An 18,855-nucleotide genomic window follows, 5' to 3' on the forward strand; every position below is an offset into this window, starting at 1 on the left:
TTGTCATGTTTGACAGTGTCAAATGCCGATGAGATATCGAGTAGAATTAAAAGGCAGGTTTCATTTTGGTCAAGTAAAGTGAGTGTGTCATCCACAACGTGATTGATGGCCGTTTCGGTGCTGTGGCCAATGTAGAAACCCGATTGGAGTAGGTCGAGAAGCTGGAATTGCTCAATGTGTTTGCGGGGTTGTTTATGAACACATTTCTCCAGAAGTTTCGCCACAGTCGGTATGTTTGTGATTGGGCGGTAGTTGTTCAGGTCAACAGGGTCAGCCGAGGGTTTTTGGAGAATAGGGAGCACTAGGCCCGCCTTCAAGCAGTCCAGGATCTCACCTTGAAGTGAGGCGTTGATTATTTTGGATCAGAGTGGTGCTAGTGAACCTATCAATTCTATAAAGAAGTTAGGGGGTTATTGAAGTGATTTGAGGGTTTAAGGGTAGAGAGAATGTTGAGGGTGGTAATGTCATTGAGGGGAGTGAAATGACTGCAAGAGGCATTGTTTTTGAGTGACAAACCCTGAGGCAAGGGCAGGGGTGAGGAGACAGAGGAGTCAGGAGAGGGCGAGAGGTCGAGCGCAGCAGACCTTCGATCCGATTCAATTTTATTCATCTTTTCGAGGAAGAATTCAGTCACCGCATCGCAGTATGGTTGCGGGCGAGTGGTGAGCTGAGATTGGGTAGAGGTGTTGTTGGATTGTGATTTAATGAGCTCAAAAAGTCGTTTCGGGCGATTTTTGGCTATGTCAAGTTTGTGTTTGAAGAGATTGGCTTTCACCGTTTTAATGAGTTGGTTGTATCTGCTTCTTTGTGATCTTAGAAGAAGATCCATGGAGGGAGAGGCTCTCCACTTGCGTTCAGCTAGTCTAATACTGCGTCTGTCCGCATTTAGTCTGTCATTGAACCATGGTTTGGAGTCTTTTATGGGAATTCTTTTTAGTTGAAGAGGGGTCGTATCATTTAGGGCGGATAGCATGGTGTTATAGTGGCCAGTGAGGTCATGAACGTCAGTCATATTAGAAGGCGGCAGAAGGGAGAGATTGCAGCGTTCTATGAGCTCATTAACACTAGTGTTATGGAGCGGTCTTTTCCAGTGTTTTAGTTTGAGTGGTTGAGCAGATTTGTGGTTCCAACTTTCAGGAATCAGGAAGTTGATAAAATGATGGTCAGACCAGTCACAGGGGAGAATGGATTCGAGATGAATGGAGTCGGGGTTGGAGATGATGAGATCCAGTGTCGAGCCTAAGTTGTGAGTTGGGCTGTTGCAGAATTGAGTGAGAGATAGGTCGGTAAGGAAGTTTTTGAGGGTTGTAGCAGCCTGATCTTGGGGGTCATTCCAGTGGAGATTGAAGTCACCAAGGAAGATCTGGGGGGAGTGACGGACCAGGTTGGAGGAGATGGTTTCCATAACTTGTTCGATTAGGTGGAGGTGACCACCTGGGGGGTGGTAGAAGATGTGAAGGCTGCATAAGGGTCTGTGTGTGCTATTGATATCTATGCAAAGGTATTCACAGGAGGAGAGATTAGCTGAGGGGAACTGTTTTGCTGTGAGAGAGTTGCGGAAGATACAGGCAATGCCACCTCCTAATTTCTTAAGTTGGTCGAGTCTGATAATGTTGTGACTAGGAGGGACTAACAGGTCAAGGATAGGGCCAGAGTCGTCGTTGAGCGATGTTTCTGTGAGGATAAGGAGGTCCAGATCTTGGGCTAGGATGAGATCGGCAAGGTCTGTGGCATGTTTCACCGCTGATCTACAGTTAAGTAGCATGCTTTTCAGGTATGATTTGTGCAGGGTGTCCGTGGGCACAGGTTGTGAAGTGGGGATCTGCAAGAGGTTACAGAAGTTTATGGAATTGGCGTGGAGTCGGTTGCTCTATGGGGGTTGGGCGTGATGGTTCGGATGGGATCCGCATTATCATGGTTAGGGAGTGTCGAGTTATGTGCAATTAGTGGGGCTGTTGGAGAGCATATAGCAGGGCTAGAGATGGTTGAAGGAGGAGAGGTGTACTCAAGGAGGAGGGAGAGAATATCAGGTTCTGGATATGGTTTTAAGGATCTGGCAGGTCTAGACAGGGCGTTAGGGTAGGGAGTGGTGTTCGAATTTTGGGCGGTGGGTTTCGGGGGGATCTCAAGTGTTGGCCTGGTGGAAGAGAGATGGGGGATCTTGAGTGTGGACATGTTGGGAGAGAGATCAAGGGCTAGGTCTTCGGTGGCCTTAATGAGTTTAAGTATGGCAGTTTTGAAAGTTAGCAGTTCATGGTTAATTTATAAAGAAATAGCAGGATCATAAAGTAAATAAATCGTGAAATTAACAGACATTAACAAAACATTCAACAGCTGTCTCTGCAAACATGGATTGGGAGCCATCAGAGATTACTATCTCAAGCAACGACTTTAAGCCAAAGAGCAGGGTCATGAAGAATGAACAGTGGTGATCAACAACCATATGACCATTGTCCCTTCTGATTGCCCCGTGCGTTGCACCCTCACCGCAAATCACCACATGACAAACACTCATGACCAACTGCCTTTCCCCAATGACAGTAGCATGTACACAAGACCATGACACATGCCTACAAATGGCTATTTGGAAAGGAGTTATGGTTTGATGGCGGGGGCGCAAGTTATGGTTTGTGGTATCAAAAACAAATGATGAATTGCAGATGTTTCGGCCCTTAGTCATAGCTACATTTTAAGTGTTTTTTCAGTATGTATATACAACACTTAATAAATTATTATCTAGCTATGTGTCATGCCATTTTCACTTACATTCACACTGTAGCTGTTGGGAGCAAATGCTCACAATTGAAGAGATTTTCGCTTGTCACTTTTTCTTGAGTCAATCAAAAACAATTCTCGTGCCTTGCAGCACGGAACGAAGGAGTTCAAGAGGCAATCCCGAAGTCCAACTAAGGCCACTATATCTTCGGAATGAGATGAGGAGCGAAAGTGGTGAAAGGGAATTCACAGTATGAGGGAAAAATTTAAATTTCCACAAAAAGGTGTGAAGACTTGAAATCCGAGACATCTATGGGTATTTGTGCGCTTTAGAAGTTAACATAACATAATACCATTGAAGAGACAACCTTGCACCTGTAGTTGTTTATAGAGGTGAAACAGTTGATCTTTCTACTCATTCGCCTCTGCTCTCAGCAGCTTCGACAGCATCTTTGCTGATAAGGTACCCAGAGGCAGCCCAATATGCACATAAAAGAGACCACATTTAGGAACAGTGGGACACAGAGAAGAACCGGCTGCAGCATGTCCAGCACTCTTTTCCAGAGACAAGCACACGCCTGAAGATGTAGAAAGCTGCCTGTTCAACGGCAGGAATTAAAGTGCAGCAATTAGTTATAAAACTTAGCAAAAAGCTAGGGCGACGAACTGCAGAGATATAAGGCTGGAACGAAGGACCATAAATTGGCCTTGCATTGCAACCAGTAATATGAAGAACAATCTGTGGAACTATCTGATGTTGATGAGGAAGTAGGTGACCTCTGGAAATTCAGGGACACCATTCACTCCTCCAGGCCTTGCCGGATCATCATCTTTAATGTCTTTCTTTTTGTGAATTTGTTCATGTATCTAAGATCCAAGGTGAGCCTCAAGCCTCTTCCCATCTTGGAAGTTAGATAATACAGGCAACAGCATCAACTCTTACATTTGTTGCTCTGCGCTTCGTTATGACTTGACAGGGAAGTAGTTTGCAAAATTGGAGTGACTACCAAAAGGAACAACCTACTTACCTTCATCAATGCTCGTTCTGGTTGGTACAGGGCAGCAATTTACTTGTCTTTTAAATTCTCCCAGGCAGTACAGTGGGCCACGAAACCTATTTCATCAACTGCTGCCACGAACCAACATGTGGGGCCAATGAACACTTGGGCCGCCGCGTCCCAACTATGTGGTTAACAACAGAGTCACATACAGGCACCATTAAGGCACACTGAGGACAGTTTAAAACAAAACAATCTGGAGCGTCATTAACAGACTGAAATGTGACAGTATGCAGAATCGAACATGCAACCTTATTCCCACCTAGAAGTCTACTCCACAGAACAGAAAGGAGGGAGAGTGCTGACAAATCTGCAGTTAAGAGTATTCACCGGAAAGAGCATTAGCAAAGGTAAGTTTCTAATGGAATGAGCCCGTAGACCCTCATGAGGTTCCTTCTAGGCCACAACATAGCGCATAATGATACAGAGGATGATCCATCTCAGTAAAGCCTGTTTTTAACTGCCCTTACCTTCTTTGCACCAGCGAATGTAATGAAATGTTGGTAGTTCACTCAGTGCTCTTTCGTCCAATCACCAGAAAGAAGTGACTCTTTAAAGGGATGTGGCAGAAAGCATGAGGTTAGTTTAGCCACACAGTGGAATAATATAACTTCCATTCCTGCAGCTTGAGGGTCGATACCCAGACACAGAAGTTAGGAGGGTGGAGACAGGGTTACCTGTTATGAGCCCCAGTGTACCCCCAAAATAGGCCTAGGTAGTTACACAACCTTTTACCTACATTTGTCCTACCTTGCTCTATATAATGGCTCTGGTGCTGACCTTTTGCCTAGTTGGGTGCTGAATAAATGTTGTGTGGTTTTCTTACAAAAACTAGCCTAATTTATTATGCATGAGGATTCTTAGTATAACGGCAGAATTACCATCTTCTGCATAATAACTCTGTACAAAAGTCACCACTATCATCATCCTTGGCCGACAAGCCCACAGTACCATGATACATCTAGCTAGAGCGCCTGAGGGTACCTTTCGGGTATACAAGTCTCACATCTTCGCTGGGCAAGGGAGAGGAGAAAAAACTTCCACTGAAGCCCCTGCCCACAGACACTCCAGAACCCAGCGGTCTTGCACCCCTTACGAGGTGTCCATTTCGAGACCAAGACGGGGTCCTTCGTTCTCTCCCATCAGGTAATGGGGTTGGCTCTTTCCTAGGAGGATTCTTGGCTATACACCTTCATACATGTTCGGTACATCGAGTTAGGGTTTGCATTTTTGGAGTACTCCTGATTACTGCCATGTATCTACATGCCTTCATATATTCATTGTTTTAGAACCATGGTAGAAGTCTACCTTTTCTTTACTATGTTGGTGCTTATAACCGTAAATATCTGTTTATGTCTAATGGTTGTTGCAGCACATGTATTTTATACTAGAATGACGCTGGTTAAATAAATTCTTAATGAAAAACATCCCCATCATTTATTCTGTATATCTCGGAGACTCGAGTGAGCACGAGTGACTAAGCAAAAAGAATTGTACTGTTTCCACGATCACTGAGGGGTCAGGGTTGTCATGTTCGATAGTTGCCAGAAACTATTCGTGCCTTGGTAAGGGAGTGTCACTGTGAGCTAGCTGGTCTGCAGACTAACATATCCTGTGGGGGTGTCTGGAATCACTCTGGACACCAATACCTAAGTTTAGGTTGCCTAAACGCGCAGATCATATATAGATTTGTAGGATCTACACAACATACCTTTAGAAATTCAACGAGGACCTTGCTGGCAAAAGACTGCTGATTCGTTCTTCCTGAGCACTGCCATTTGTTAGATGGAAGGGGCGAGTGTGGGACTGTAGATATGGTAGTCAAGATGAGGAAGCCCTTCCTTCCCTTTTGTCGGACTCTGATTACTGCTTCAGGAGGCTGATGACAGCCTGGTGCAGAGATTTCACACTTCATTGTGCCCCCGTTTTGAATACTCCTGCTTGGAGCCAGCCCCAGTGCTGTGAATACCATCAGTTTGAACAAAGGATGTGTCTGGACAGCAATCTGACAATAATAACTAACAGAACCAATCCAAACTAGTTCTGAAGCCTGCGGCAGTAGATAACCATACAGTCTGGAAAATCTGTATAGAAGTGAGATCCAAGCCACCCCACCTTGTTCCAGGCCCAGGTTCGTAATGATAAGTAAAGGAGTCTTCCAGCGAGTACTCAAAGAGCTGCTGTGAAAACTAGGCTGATGCATGCCTCCTCACAGCCAGTTTTCCAGAGGTGAGGGGACATCACTCGAAGCATGCACTTTCTGCTGAAGGAGCTGTTTGTCCAAAGCCTAGAACCTGCCTGCTGAGAGGGAAGGAGCGTTCCTGACCTTGCAGCAGGACATCCTGAGGAAAACATGAGGAGAGGCCCTGTGAGGCCCAGGTGTGAGCAGCAACCAAAGACAGTGGACTTTCCTCAAAGTGTGCAGCTAGGAGTGGCCTGTGTCGTTAAAGGGTCACCCCAGTAACTCATTACAGTTTCTGAGTAAGTTGCCTGCACAACTACTTGCAAGGTGAAAGACTGGTGCTGCCGCTATGGTTACCAAAGGAGAGAATTGTTACCAAATGATAAGCCCTAATCACAACTGCAACCCCAGTATGTCGCTGTAGCCGGCCAGAAAGACCTCGTAGCATGGGTAGCATCTACCTAGAGGTCACTTGGGTAGTGAATCTCGCGTGTCTCTAATCGCAGAGATATTCTGGTGTCACCTGGTGCCCAGGAAACAGAGCTTTACAACAAACAAATGATGGACGGAATGCTGACAATGCAGACATTCTCCCCCAGTCAAGAGATCTGGGTTAAATCCATCGTTCTTTTGCCCACTACGCCACCCCAGTTCAGACATGGCCATATGCAAATCAGTCTTGACCCTGTGCCTCATGGGAACAGTCCAGCCCGAACTGCCAAGCCATGTCTTCCCTGGACCGGAATCAAGCATCCTAGGACCGGTTTCTGGCTATCTGCCGTCATCAGCCAGGATAGCTTGACTCCAGTGGCGTAGTGAGCACGGGTCCCACGTCTGGGAATACCCATCCCACTTAGGGCGAAAAGCGTTACAACAAACAAATGATGGACGGAATGCTGACAATGCAGACATTCTCCCCCAGTCAAGAGATCTGGGTTAAATCCATCGTTCTTTTGCCCACTATGCCACTACTTGTTGTAACGCTTTTCGCCCTAAGTGGGATGGGTATTCCCAGACGTGGGACCCGTGCTCACTACGCCACTGGAGTCAAGCTATCCTGGCTGATGACGGCTGATAGCCAGAAACCGGTCCTAGGATGCTTGATTCCGGTCCAGGGAAGACATGGCTTGGCAGTTCGGGCTGGACTGTTCCCATGAGGCACAGGGTCAAGACTGATTTGCATATGGCCATGTCTAAACTGGGGTGGAGTAGTGGGCAAAAGAACGATGGATTTAACCCAGATCTCTTGACTGGGGGAGAATGTCTGCATTGTCAGCATTCCGTCCATCATTTGTTTGTTGTAACGCAGGAAACAGAGCTTAACACATTTCAGTGTAGTCTTTGCCTCTACATTTTTTTAAAATATGGAAAATGCAGGAACACGTATACATTAGAAACACTTCATAAATGCATTGTGCAGTAATAAATAAGCTCATTGCGTGGTTTCATGGTTCTACTATCTGTGAATCATCTGATCTAAAATCCATCACTCAGCTGATCTATAAAAACATATCCACTGATGATATACAAACCAAACAAACCCTTCACATGCAATCTTCAATTCAAATTTTTGGGGCAGACCAAAGTTCATTACACCTCGGCCTCCATTTTTTTTTATTTACTGCGTTGAGGGTATTTCATTAACCACAACCACAAACTGAGGTCCCACTTGCAGGTTTCTTCACGTGTGGAGCAAAACACTCACACGAAGTGTTGGATCAGAAGTAAACGGAATTCTATTATTTAACTTTTGCTGATGGAACTGGGTGAATACCCATGCAGGAGGGCCCTGGCTCCTCATGGTTAGCCAACTTGTGGCCCTTCTGTATGGATACCAGCAGATGTAGTTGAAAATATTGGGTTCAACATGGATTAGGAACGTATCTTAGAAACACAGATTAATACTACAGTTGACCCTGCTGATTTCAGATGAAGCTTTCGACAAAGAGTATAAAAGCCCTTCCTCCCACATGCAGACCAGTCGTGGTGGCAACAGCCTGCCTTTTGTGGACAGATTATGCTAATAATTGCTATCTACGCCTATTCCACAAAGCTCTTGCTCGATTTATGGCTAATCCAAAACACGAGCCGATAGGTTTGCGGTTTACAATTTTTTTTTTTCATATTTCAAAGGCCAAGGCAAACTTTGCTGGTTACCTCTTACCTAAATAATTCAGCTTAATCAAGCAATCAATCAATCACTGGTCTTATACCCGTGAGGGTCTCAAGGCACTCGGGTGGGGTCGGGGGGTGTTTGGAGGCAGGGCGTGGTCTGCGGTTCATTCAAAGAGCCAGATCTTGAGGTCTTTCCTGAATTGCGGCAGTGATGGTGAGTGCCTGAGCAGCAACGAGTTGCAGGTCATCGCAGCGAGGTAGGAGAAGAATCTTTCTCCAACTGTGGTCTTGCGGATCCGTGGCCAGGCCAGTTGGGCAGAGCGAAGATGTCTGGTGGGAGTGTTGAAGGAGAGGCGGTGGTTGAGGTATGCAGGTCTGGTGTAGTGGAGAGCTGTGTAGCATGAGTGAGAAGCATGAAGGTGATTCTCTTGTTGACTAGTAGCCAGTGTCGGTCTCTCAGGTGGCCGTTGATGTGGCTGCGATCGTGGGATGTTCAGGATGAGTCTGGCAGAGGTGTTCTGGACATTCTGCTAAGGCTTTACATCTAGCTCATAAGGCATTGATGCAGCACAGGCCCCAGCCTTATGAGCTCACAGAAGAAAATAGAAGCCCATGCATTCACCGCACTCTTCCTCTTAAGTATCTCACTGCAGATCAGAGTTTTAGAATAGCTTGCTTTGAAAAAATCTTTCACTGTACTAGCAGCCAAAGCCTGAAATCAGCTTCCTGCCTCTTTGCAAGCTCCATAGGTTAAAAATACCTTTAAAACTTGTGTTTTTTGAGTAATCCAGATTTGTGGCTTTTATGTAGTCCTGCAGCTTGGCTCTTTTTGTACTCTCTGCTTCTACTATGCAGAATATTCTCTCAGTGGCAAGATAGGATTTCTGGTGGAAGTTGCCCTTTTTAATACCCTTATGAATGTAAAAAGTACATTTATTCGTTTTGGAAAATAGCATTTTATACATACTTTTTAACTTTGTCCGCACTTTATTGGCAATTTTCTTAATTTCATTGTTTAGTTGTTCAAGATCTTCTTTCGTTCCTAAAAGTGAAAAATAAATAAATACAATTAAACAGATGAAGCTTTATTGCAGGAGGTTGTAAATTCAACATAAATAGGTCATACTTCTAAATGCTCACAAACTTGGCCTCCAATTATTTTTTCAAAACTTTATTGGAAATAAGCTTTTAAAGAGAACACACCGAGTTTAAGGCAAAAACCTAAATGAAATTACGCAAACCATCCGCATTGTAGATGTAAAAACCAAAGAAGACATCTTTGCATATTCCTGAACTTACTCAAATTACCAAACTGAAATCCATTCCTCACATCAAGTAAATAAGATTAGAGCACATGCTTATTTCATTATGGAACAAGAAGGAAGACATTGTGGACCAAGCAGAAAGGAAACGCTCATCATGCAAGACAGCGAAACGAATCATTAGGTGGATATAAAGATGAATGCAGAGAACCTAAGATCCGCCGGCAGTGGACGTTCTGTGAGCAACCATGCTACTACAAACATTACAGCCACTTACTCACATAATCCATCCAGATGTCAGTGGGGATCTGCCTCGTCCGACACTACAGTATATTCTATTTTAGGTATATTCTTTTAGGGCGAATTGTAATTACAACAGAGTAATCTCTGTAATTTTGTGTTAATCTTAGAACAAAAAATTACAGAAAATTGCGTGAGGACGCTCGCCCGCGTACTTTCAAGTAATCTGGAGAAAAGATGCCCACAGCAGGAGCACAGGAACAGAGCACGAGCCGCTGCTGCTGTTCGTGTTATGTTGAATTTGGCTCGGTTATATTTGTGCAAAATACATCCTCGAAGCAGATTTGGATGCACGGCTGAATTTTACGCACACAAAATCTCTAAATACTGGGTTACACTCCTCGCGTAACCCAGCGTGATCTTGCCTAATTTTGCTGCAAATTTGCATAAATACGCTACAGCAAATACCCTCAAAGCTGCTCATTACCTGAATGACCCTCCTTTGCTCTATTTATCAAACTGACAAAAGTGGGTGCAAGCAGCCGGTCTGCACACCCTGATGCACGAGTGCACACACGCGCGAGCGCGGCTTGTTGTGGTGCGTTAGGCATGCGGAGCCTTCATTGGAGAGTCACTGAACATCAGTCACTGCACATCACAAAGGCAACGCTAGTCCGACCCTGATGGAGACATCTCGCAGACCGCAGACTCTGATCCAGCCTTAAATCTGGACTAAAGTTTGGGTTAAATCTCAGAGTGATTTTCGGGGTGACTGAAGTGAAAGGTAAAGCAGGACACAAGCAGTGGCCAGACACGAATGAAGGCTCTCACACCACACGAAACAAGAAAGGTGGACGTCCCCAAGGGCCTAGGAAGACTGGAGGGGAATGCAAAGGTCCGGGGAGGTGCAAGGAAAAAGTGTGCTGACTTGCTAGCCCTCCCGCCTGCCACCGATACTCAGTCACAGACATGTAGAGCCTCATAGCTCCTGTGATCCCTGCAGTCTGACAAGTAAGGAAAGCATTATAAACAAATGAGTGAGTAGCCATGGAAGACCTTAGGCTAGGTCTCTTTTAGGTCCATGAAACAAATGAAACAAGACTGAAACAAGGACTTGTAGGAAGCCCTCATATTACACCAGACTGTAGCAGAGAATTGATCAGGTTTTTACTATTCAAACCCACCCTCTTTCCATTTTGCAACAAATTGCCTTGTTATGGTCCGATCGGCTCCAGTGGATCACAAGAACCGTCAATCCACCTGTAGAGAAGAGAAAGTGAGGCAGGTAAATCCTCCCTCACAGCACCTCAGGCTTAAAGATGCCCTGTTAGACTCACACTGATGAAGGGCCTCTTACTCCCTCTCAGAGGCATCCTGGAACTGTTCTCATAGGGAACTTCCCACTACAAAGATGGAGACAAAAGGACCAAAAAGGAACACAGGGGGAGGCCACAGACCGCTGCACTGAGCCCACTCTATACCACCGAACCAATGAAATCCACACAAATCAAAAGGAAGCCCTGGATTGCCTTCCTTGTGCCCTGCCTCGTGTCACGGGGAAACTACAGGCAGTGACCACAACTCTGAGACTAGAGGAACCATTCAACATCAGGAGAAGCAAGACCAGCATGAACAGGAGCATTCCACTGAGGGCAAAATGTACAGATGGAAAAGAAGGCTAGCAACTGTGGGGGACGAGGCTGTGTAAGGCTAGCAGAAAGACACATGGACGGTACTCCACCCACACATACAGAACTCATCATTGAAAGTTATCTTAAAACGTCAGATGAAGATGGAGGCAGGTAGTAGGCAGGCCAGGTGTCTTTGCAGGCATTAATGTCCTGAAAACTGCCTCCACCCTGAATGGAAATACACTGAGCCTATGCCCTTGCTAGAGTAGGAACGCGCGATTGACAGTAAGGTGCATGGCCAAGGATGTCCCTCTTGGAAGAGGAGCTAAACCAGAGGACACTCTTGTGGTAAATACCTAATCAGATGTCGTCTCTTATGGCGGCCTCTCCTTTGGTGAGCTGCTTATCCTGCTCAGAGTCCAATAAGACACAACAGATAAACTCTAAAATGAAAGGAAACTGGAAAAAGATTCCCAAAAAATCAGAGACCATCCAAATTGTAAAGACCAGTGTTCCTGTGAGAAAAGCCAGTTACTCACTGCAGGCAGTATTGACACAAGCCTCACTTGCAAGGAAAGGAAACCGTACTGACCCATCCACATAGCACGTCTCTACAGGACCGGGTGCGAAAGACTGGAAGATCAGGAAGCTCTCTCTCCTTCTCTTTTTTCTTTCTTTCCAACAGGGGTCGCCGCTTGAACTTTGAGTTACTGTACAACGTGGCTCAGGCTTCATAACTGCAGCAGTCTGGCTTCTCTTCAATTTAAACTTCCAATACATTCAAGTGTTTCTTAATTAAATATATGCATTTGAAAATTAGCACTCACTCTTGTGCAGCAGTTAAAGATTATAATCCCTACCAAAACACTGTTTAGGGGCACAAGCTCCACCTTCGAGTATCCTGTGAATCTGCACAGCAAAGGAAGCTTTTAATAACTTATTCACTTCCATAACCTTACTGCTGGATTATTTCGTGTTTATACACATCCAAATATGACATTTAAAAAAAATAATAGATAATAAAAATATAAAAGAAAGTTGAGAAGACAAATGTTGTACAGAAAAAAAATCAGCATTAAAACGTACATTATTTTTGCATTAAAGCAATGTGAACTGTCTATGAAATGTTAATGTACGTTAAACAGGTCATTTATTTAAATTAATAGCACTGTCCAGAGCGTTACCTAGAAATGTGCAAGCCTTTCACAGGAACAGAATGATTTTTCATTCAAAATACTCACATTGGTCTGATTGGAAGTAAGCAGTAATTTCCAAGTACCTAAAATGTTATGTTATGGTTATTTTAATTTATTATGCGCACAAATCACCTAGGGAGGGATATCTCGGCACGAATACCAGGGTAACAGGCAAAAGTAACAGTTAGAATAGGCTAGCATTAAGCAATGTCCTGAATTGGAAATGATCCTTGCAGGTTCGCATTTGGAGAGGCTGCTTATTCCAATAAAAAGGAGTTAGGGAAGAAAATGACCTGCGCCCTCAACAGGACTTTCTGACCCTAGGAATGATGAGCAGAGCTTTGTCGCAAGATCTTAAGTCTTGAGGAGGAATAGTGAGTAAGCTTTGAAGATAGTTATGGCCCTTTCTCAAACAGAGCTTTGGTCCTGCAGACCGAGCTGGAGGGGTAAGGGCCCAGACCGAGCTGGAGGGGTAAGGGCCCAGACCGAGCTGGAGGGGTAAGGGCCCAGACCGAGCTGGAGGGGTAAGGGCCCAGACCGAGCTGGAGGGGTAAGGGCCCAGACCGAGCTGGAGGGGTAAGGGCCCAGACCGAGCTGGAGGGGTAAGGGCCCAGACCGAGCTGGAGGGGTAAGGGCCCAGACCGAGCTGGAGGGGCAAGGGCCCAGACCGAGCTGGAGGGGCAAGGGCCCAGACCGAGCTGGAGGGGCAAGGGCCCAGACCGAGCTGGAGGGGCAAGGGCCCAGACCGAGCTGGAGGGGCAAGGGCCCAGACCGAGCTGGAGGGGCAAGGGCCCAGACCGAGCTGGAGGGGCAAGGGCCCAGACCGAGCTGGAGGGGCAAGGGCCCAGACCGAGCTGGAGGGGCAAGGGCCCAGACCGAGCTGGAGGGGCAAGGGCCCAGACCGAGCTGGAGGGGCAAGGGCCCAGACCGAGCTGGAGGGGCAAGGGCCCAGACCGAGCTGGAGGGGCAAGGGCCCAGACCGAGCTGGAGGGGCAAGGGCCCAGACCGAGCTGGAGGGGCAAGGGCCCAGACCGAGCTGGAGGGGCAAGGGCCCAGACCGAGCTGGAGGGGCAAGGGCCCAGACCGAGCTGGAGGGGCAAGGGCCCAGACCGAGCTGGAGGGGCAAGGGCCCAGACCGAGCTGGAGGGGCAAGGGCCCAGACCGAGCTGGAGGGGCAAGGGCCCAGACCGAGCTGGAGGGGCAAGGGCCCAGACCGAGCTGGAGGGGCAAGGGCCCAGACCGAGCTGGAGGGGCAAGGGCCCAGACCGAGCTGGAGGGGCAAGGGCCCAGACCGAGCTGGAGGGGCAAGGGCCCAGACCGAGCTGGAGGGGCAAGGGCCCAGACCGAGCTGGAGGGGCAAGGGCCCAGACCGAGCTGGAGGGGCAAGGGCCCAGACCGAGCTGGAGGGGCAAGGGCCCAGACCGAGCTGGAGGGGCAAGGGCCCAGACCGAGCTGGAGGGGCAAGGGCCCAGACCGAGCTGGAGGGGCAAGGGCCCAGACCGAGCTGGAGGGGCAAGGGCCCAGACCGAGCTGGAGGGGCAAGGGCCCAGACCGAGCTGGAGGGGCAAGGGCCCAGACCGAGCTGGAGGGGCAAGGGCCCAGACCGAGCTGGAGGGGCAAGGGCCCAGACCGAGCTGGAGGGGCAAGGGCCCAGACCGAGCTGGAGGGGCAAGGGCCCAGACCGAGCTGGAGGGGCAAGGGCCCAGACCGAGCTGGAGGGGTAAGGGCCCAGACCGAGCTGGAGGGGTAAGGGCCCAGACCGAGCTGGAGGGGTAAGGGCCCAGACCGAGCTGGAGGGGTAAGGGCCCAGACCGAGCTGGAGGGGTAAGGGCCCAGACCGAGCTGGAGGGGTAAGGGCCCAGACCGAGCTGGAGGGGTAAGGGCCCAGACCGAGCTGGAGGGGTAAGGGCCCAGACCGAGCTGGAGGGGTAAGGGCCCAGACCGAGCTGGAGGGGTAAGGGCCCAGACCGAGCTGGAGGGGTAAGGGCCCAGACCGAGCTGGAGGGGTAAGGGCCCAGACACAAATGGTAGGTCGCATTGCATGACTGCACACGCAATCCAGAGCAGGGAGGTGTTCAGGACAAATGAATCATATGTTGCATAGTATGCGCACACAGACAATCCGAGGAAGGGAGATATTCAGGACACATGAATGGTAGGCCGCGTAGCATGCAAGTACACACAATCCTCAGCAGGTAGGTGTTCAGAACACACATGAATGGTAGTCCGTGTAGCATGCTTGCACCCACAATAAGAGGCAGGCGGTTGTTCAGGACACATGAATGGCAGACTGCATAGCATACATACTGGCCCAATCCAAGGTAGGGTCAACATTTTGACGTGGTCATTTTTGCCGGAAAGCAGGCAGTTTTCCCAGGAGCAGTTTCCAGATTCCACAGTATTAGAATGGGTTGATCACCATAATCCTGGACAAGTTGCATGTAAAAGCAACGCTTGCATATGTGATTTTGGACTTGACTCAATTGTAATTCAAGATTATAACCCAGAGATTTTTCTGTTAGGGCCACCATTAAGGTTTTAAACTGAAGGTCTTATACAATACAAAGACTACAGCATTCTCAATCAAATCAGCATTCAATCAGGGTGGAGAAGAGAAACTTAACCACGTCATCTGCAAAAAGCAGTATCTTCTTTTCTTCCTCATAAATACTTAAAACCTTTTAATAACTTTTGGCTTCAGTAGCAACACTTGGGTACTCTAAAGTATTAATGAACAAAAACAATGAAGTCAGACCCCCTTGTTTAGTTCCTTTGTGAAGAGTTACGGGTGCAAAGATCCTGTCATTAGTGAGAATCTGTGCTTTTCAGCCTTTGCATAAACCCCACAGGGCCAGGCTCTTAAAAGTCATCATCTTCAGGGCTTTAACTAACTATAATGGACTTTGTCAAATACCTTAAGAGCATCCAGGCCCATCTGATGTATCCAATGTTGACAATCAACGCAGTATGGTCTAACCATTCCGCAGCTTTTATGAAACTCCGTTCTCTTGACAAAAGAGATCTTAATAAGATTTTCTTGTAAAAATATACAGCAGAAATTTAAAGTTTTAAAAGAAAAAAGAAAATTTAAATAATGAACGGACAGATGAGGGCCAAAAGCACCAACACTTAACAGCACTTTAGGAGTAGGTGCAGATGTGATCAGGCCAAGGGCTGGCTGTCACTAACAGTGGGCCAGAGCCAAGGCTGCAGTGGGCGGGCCAGAGCCAAGGCTGCAGTGGGCGGGCCAGAGCCAAGGCTGCAGTGGGCGGGCCAGAGCCAAGGCTGCAGTGGGCGGGCCAGAGCCAAGGCTGCAGTGGGCGGGCCAGAGCCAAGGCTGCAGTGGGCGGGCCAGAGCCAAGGCTGCAGTGGGCGGGCCAGAGCCAAGGCTGCAGTGGGCGGGCCAGAGCCAAGGCTGCAGTGGGCGGGCCAGAGCCAAGGCTGCAGTGGGCGGGCCAGAGCCAAGGCTGCAGTGGGCGGGCCAGAGCCAAGGCTGCAGTGGGCGGGCCAGAGCCAAGGCTGCAGTGGGCGGGCCAGAGCCAAGGCTGCAGTGGGCGGGCCAGAGCCAAGGCTGCAGTGGGCGGGCCAGAGCCAAGGCTGCAGTGGGCGGGCCAGAGCCAAGGCTGCAGTGGGCGGGCCAGAGCCAAGGCTGCAGTGGGCGGGCCAGAGCCAAGGCTGCAGTGGGCGGGCCAGAGCCAAGGCTGCAGTGGGCGGGCCAGAGCCAAGGCTGCAGTGGGCGGGCCAGAGCCAAGGCTGCAGTGGGCGGGCCAGAGCCAAGGCTGGAGTGTGCGGGCTAGAGCCAAGGCTGGAGTGTGCGGGCTAGAGCCAAGGCTGGAGTGTGCGGGCTAGAGCCAAGGCTGGCATGGTGGGCAAGAGCCAAGGCTGGACTGGCATGGTGGGCAAGAGCCAAGGCTGGGCTGGCATGGTGGGCAAGAGCCAAGGCTGGACTGGAGTGGTGGGCAAGAGCCAAGGCTGGACTGGAGTGGTGGGCAAGAGCCAAGGCTGGACTGGAGTGGTGGGCAAGAGCCAAGGCTGGACTGGAGTGGTGGGCAAGAGCCAAGGCTGGACTGGAGTGGTGGGCAAGAGCCAAGGCTGGACTGGAGTGGTGGGCAAGAGCCAAGGCTGGAGTGGTGGGCAAGCCCACTGCCCCATGCTGAATGCAGTGGGGGCAGAAGCAACATGTTAATCACAGGTTAACTGGCAACACATGAAGAGGACCAATTCAAAGCCCCTGTCTGTATGCATGTACATATGTATTTTTATTTAGGAGTTTTTTAATAAATGGAGCGAAGAAGACAGCTTTTTCTAGATCAGATCTAAACATAAGGAGGGAAAGAGGAGACATACGACACCGAGAATAAGAATACTATTTAAAGGGAAAATAGTAGAAGAATATGACAAGACATAATTCATGATATTCATTATGCCACACGCAGGAGACAAAACAGGATAGTGACAGAAGTCCAATGTATAAATATGATGGGGTGAAAAAAACACAGTACAGTCACATTTTAAGGTGTGCTGTGGGAGGCAAACTGGGTGTGAAACTCAGAATGAGGAGTATGAAGAATACTCAGCCAAGGCTGAACCCCACATAACTGTACAAATAACAGAAAGCACTGCGTGTTCCCCCTTCCCCCTCCCCCGGTACACAGGGGAATGATTACAAATGGTTGCACAAGACTTTCTATATAACACTTTTTGGAGTCCCAGTGAGCCTTTTAAGCATTAAGAGCATGGAAAAACATGGGCCTTGAGTTCACTGTGCCAAGGGCCCTACGTACCAAAACACTAATGATATCAAATAAAATAACAAGCACTGGCAAAGCTAATAGGACTCGCCTTTTGATTTTAGTTCATGACTTGGTAAAGAAAAAAAGAACAAATCCTCAAATTTTATTAGAAGGAAAAAGCTTACTGCAATGTGAAAAAACCTAAGAGGAAATGGCAGCTCTAGGGACCTCCCCCCAAAAAGTATTATTTGAAGAACTGCATGGGTGCGGTAGCAATGGAGGTCTGATGGGGGCAGGTGGGGAAGCAACAGAGTGGATGAGCAAGAAAGAGGTGCACAAAAGCAGATTTTGGAATGTCGAGTGGCCTGGCAGCAAATGGCAGCAGCAGGGCTCTTCAAGAAAATTAAAATAAAATAAAAAAATCCAATACCGTAAGGGGTTGAGGAGCAACAGAGGTGAAGGGGAAGCTGCACAAAAGTGAAGGAGCAAAAAACACATGAATTTTCTTGGAGTGCTTAATGAAAATGCAAAACGTAGTTCCCTAAAGGCAAGCAGCGGGAGGATACAAGTCAGCATATCATAAGTATGGTAAAGAGGATATGCTCTGTGGAGGGCCGAACACAAGAATAGAAAGGGAAGCCATTGAATAAGAATCAAGAAAATGAGAGCGACAATCAAGCCAACCAATGTCAGGCTACAGGCGGGATCTAAACCCACTGTCTGTTTTGGATACGATCGCCTCGCGGGCAGCTTTTAGCAGCCTGGTCAGCGAGACATAAAAGTGTTCCAGTGATCCTTGTTCTCCCGTGCAGCAGATAGGAGTGAACTCGACGTTGATTAAGATTTGGGTGGTGCCCTTTACTAATGGAAGGCATGGATATGCTAAGAAATAACAGAAAAATATCATGAAAATGACCAATTCCCACAGGCTTTGAAGCAGTGACCCTATCAATTCTATCCAGCACCCTTTTGTTGCCTCAAGAGATGGGTTGGCCAAGGTCCGACCGTTGCCAATTACTTTAGCTGATGCGATTCTGAGTGCATGAATTTATAAGTTCAATTTAACAAACAGACTCGTCCTCATTGAAGAGATCACTTCAATCCGCTCCAATGATATAAACAGAAGTACGTCAATTTTCCAATATACATACATAATCCAATCTAAAGAACATTAAAAAATCAACCAACCTCAACATCCGTAAAAAACAAACGGTGCATTCTTCTTCATCCATTCAGGGCTGCAGCAAACACAATGGCCACCAACCAATTCCTAGAAGACGTATTCTGCCTACATATGTGAAGTAGGTTTCAAATCAAATAACTTTGTTTCGGATCTTTGAACCATAAAAAAAGCACAGTACAGATGTCTAAATACATAAAGCTGATAGAGATGGAAACAAACAGTTCTGTTGAACAGAAATATTTTGAAACATATTACGATCTTGATCACTAAAGTGTATACCTACTAAGACAAAGATCAGGACAACAAAAACGTCAGAAGAAAGCCATAAGGATGGACTAAACAAAGGGTTCATTATGTCATCTGAGGAGTCTAAAGCTACATGCAAAATAAAGATGCATTAGATTGAAATAGGATAGCTGGTAAAGTGCACCGAACAAATTACTAGCAACATGGGTAAAAAGTTTTTAAAAAGTATAAAAGGTAACATTAAATCTTATAAAAAAAGGGCAATAATCACAGCTAGTGGGCAGAATTTAAATA

At 47.5% G+C, this 18,855-nt stretch overlaps 1 protein-coding gene across 2 annotated transcripts in view; it reads right to left on the minus strand.

Moving 5' to 3' along the window:
• Positions 1-18,855, minus strand: part of STX2 (syntaxin 2) — a 285,012-nt gene that overhangs the window by 153,211 nt on the left and 112,946 nt on the right. For both annotated transcript variants that reach the window (XM_085633339.1, XM_085633338.1), the window contains exon 4: positions 9,038-9,112. In XM_085633339.1, coding sequence (XP_085489465.1) covers positions 9,038-9,112 — 75 coding nt within the window. The remainder of the gene's footprint in view (positions 1-9,037; positions 9,113-18,855) is intronic.

Source organism: Triturus cristatus, chromosome 11 (genome assembly GCF_964204655.1).
Source record: "Triturus cristatus chromosome 11, aTriCri1.1, whole genome shotgun sequence".
Lineage (NCBI taxonomy): Eukaryota > Metazoa > Chordata > Amphibia > Caudata > Salamandridae > Triturus > Triturus cristatus.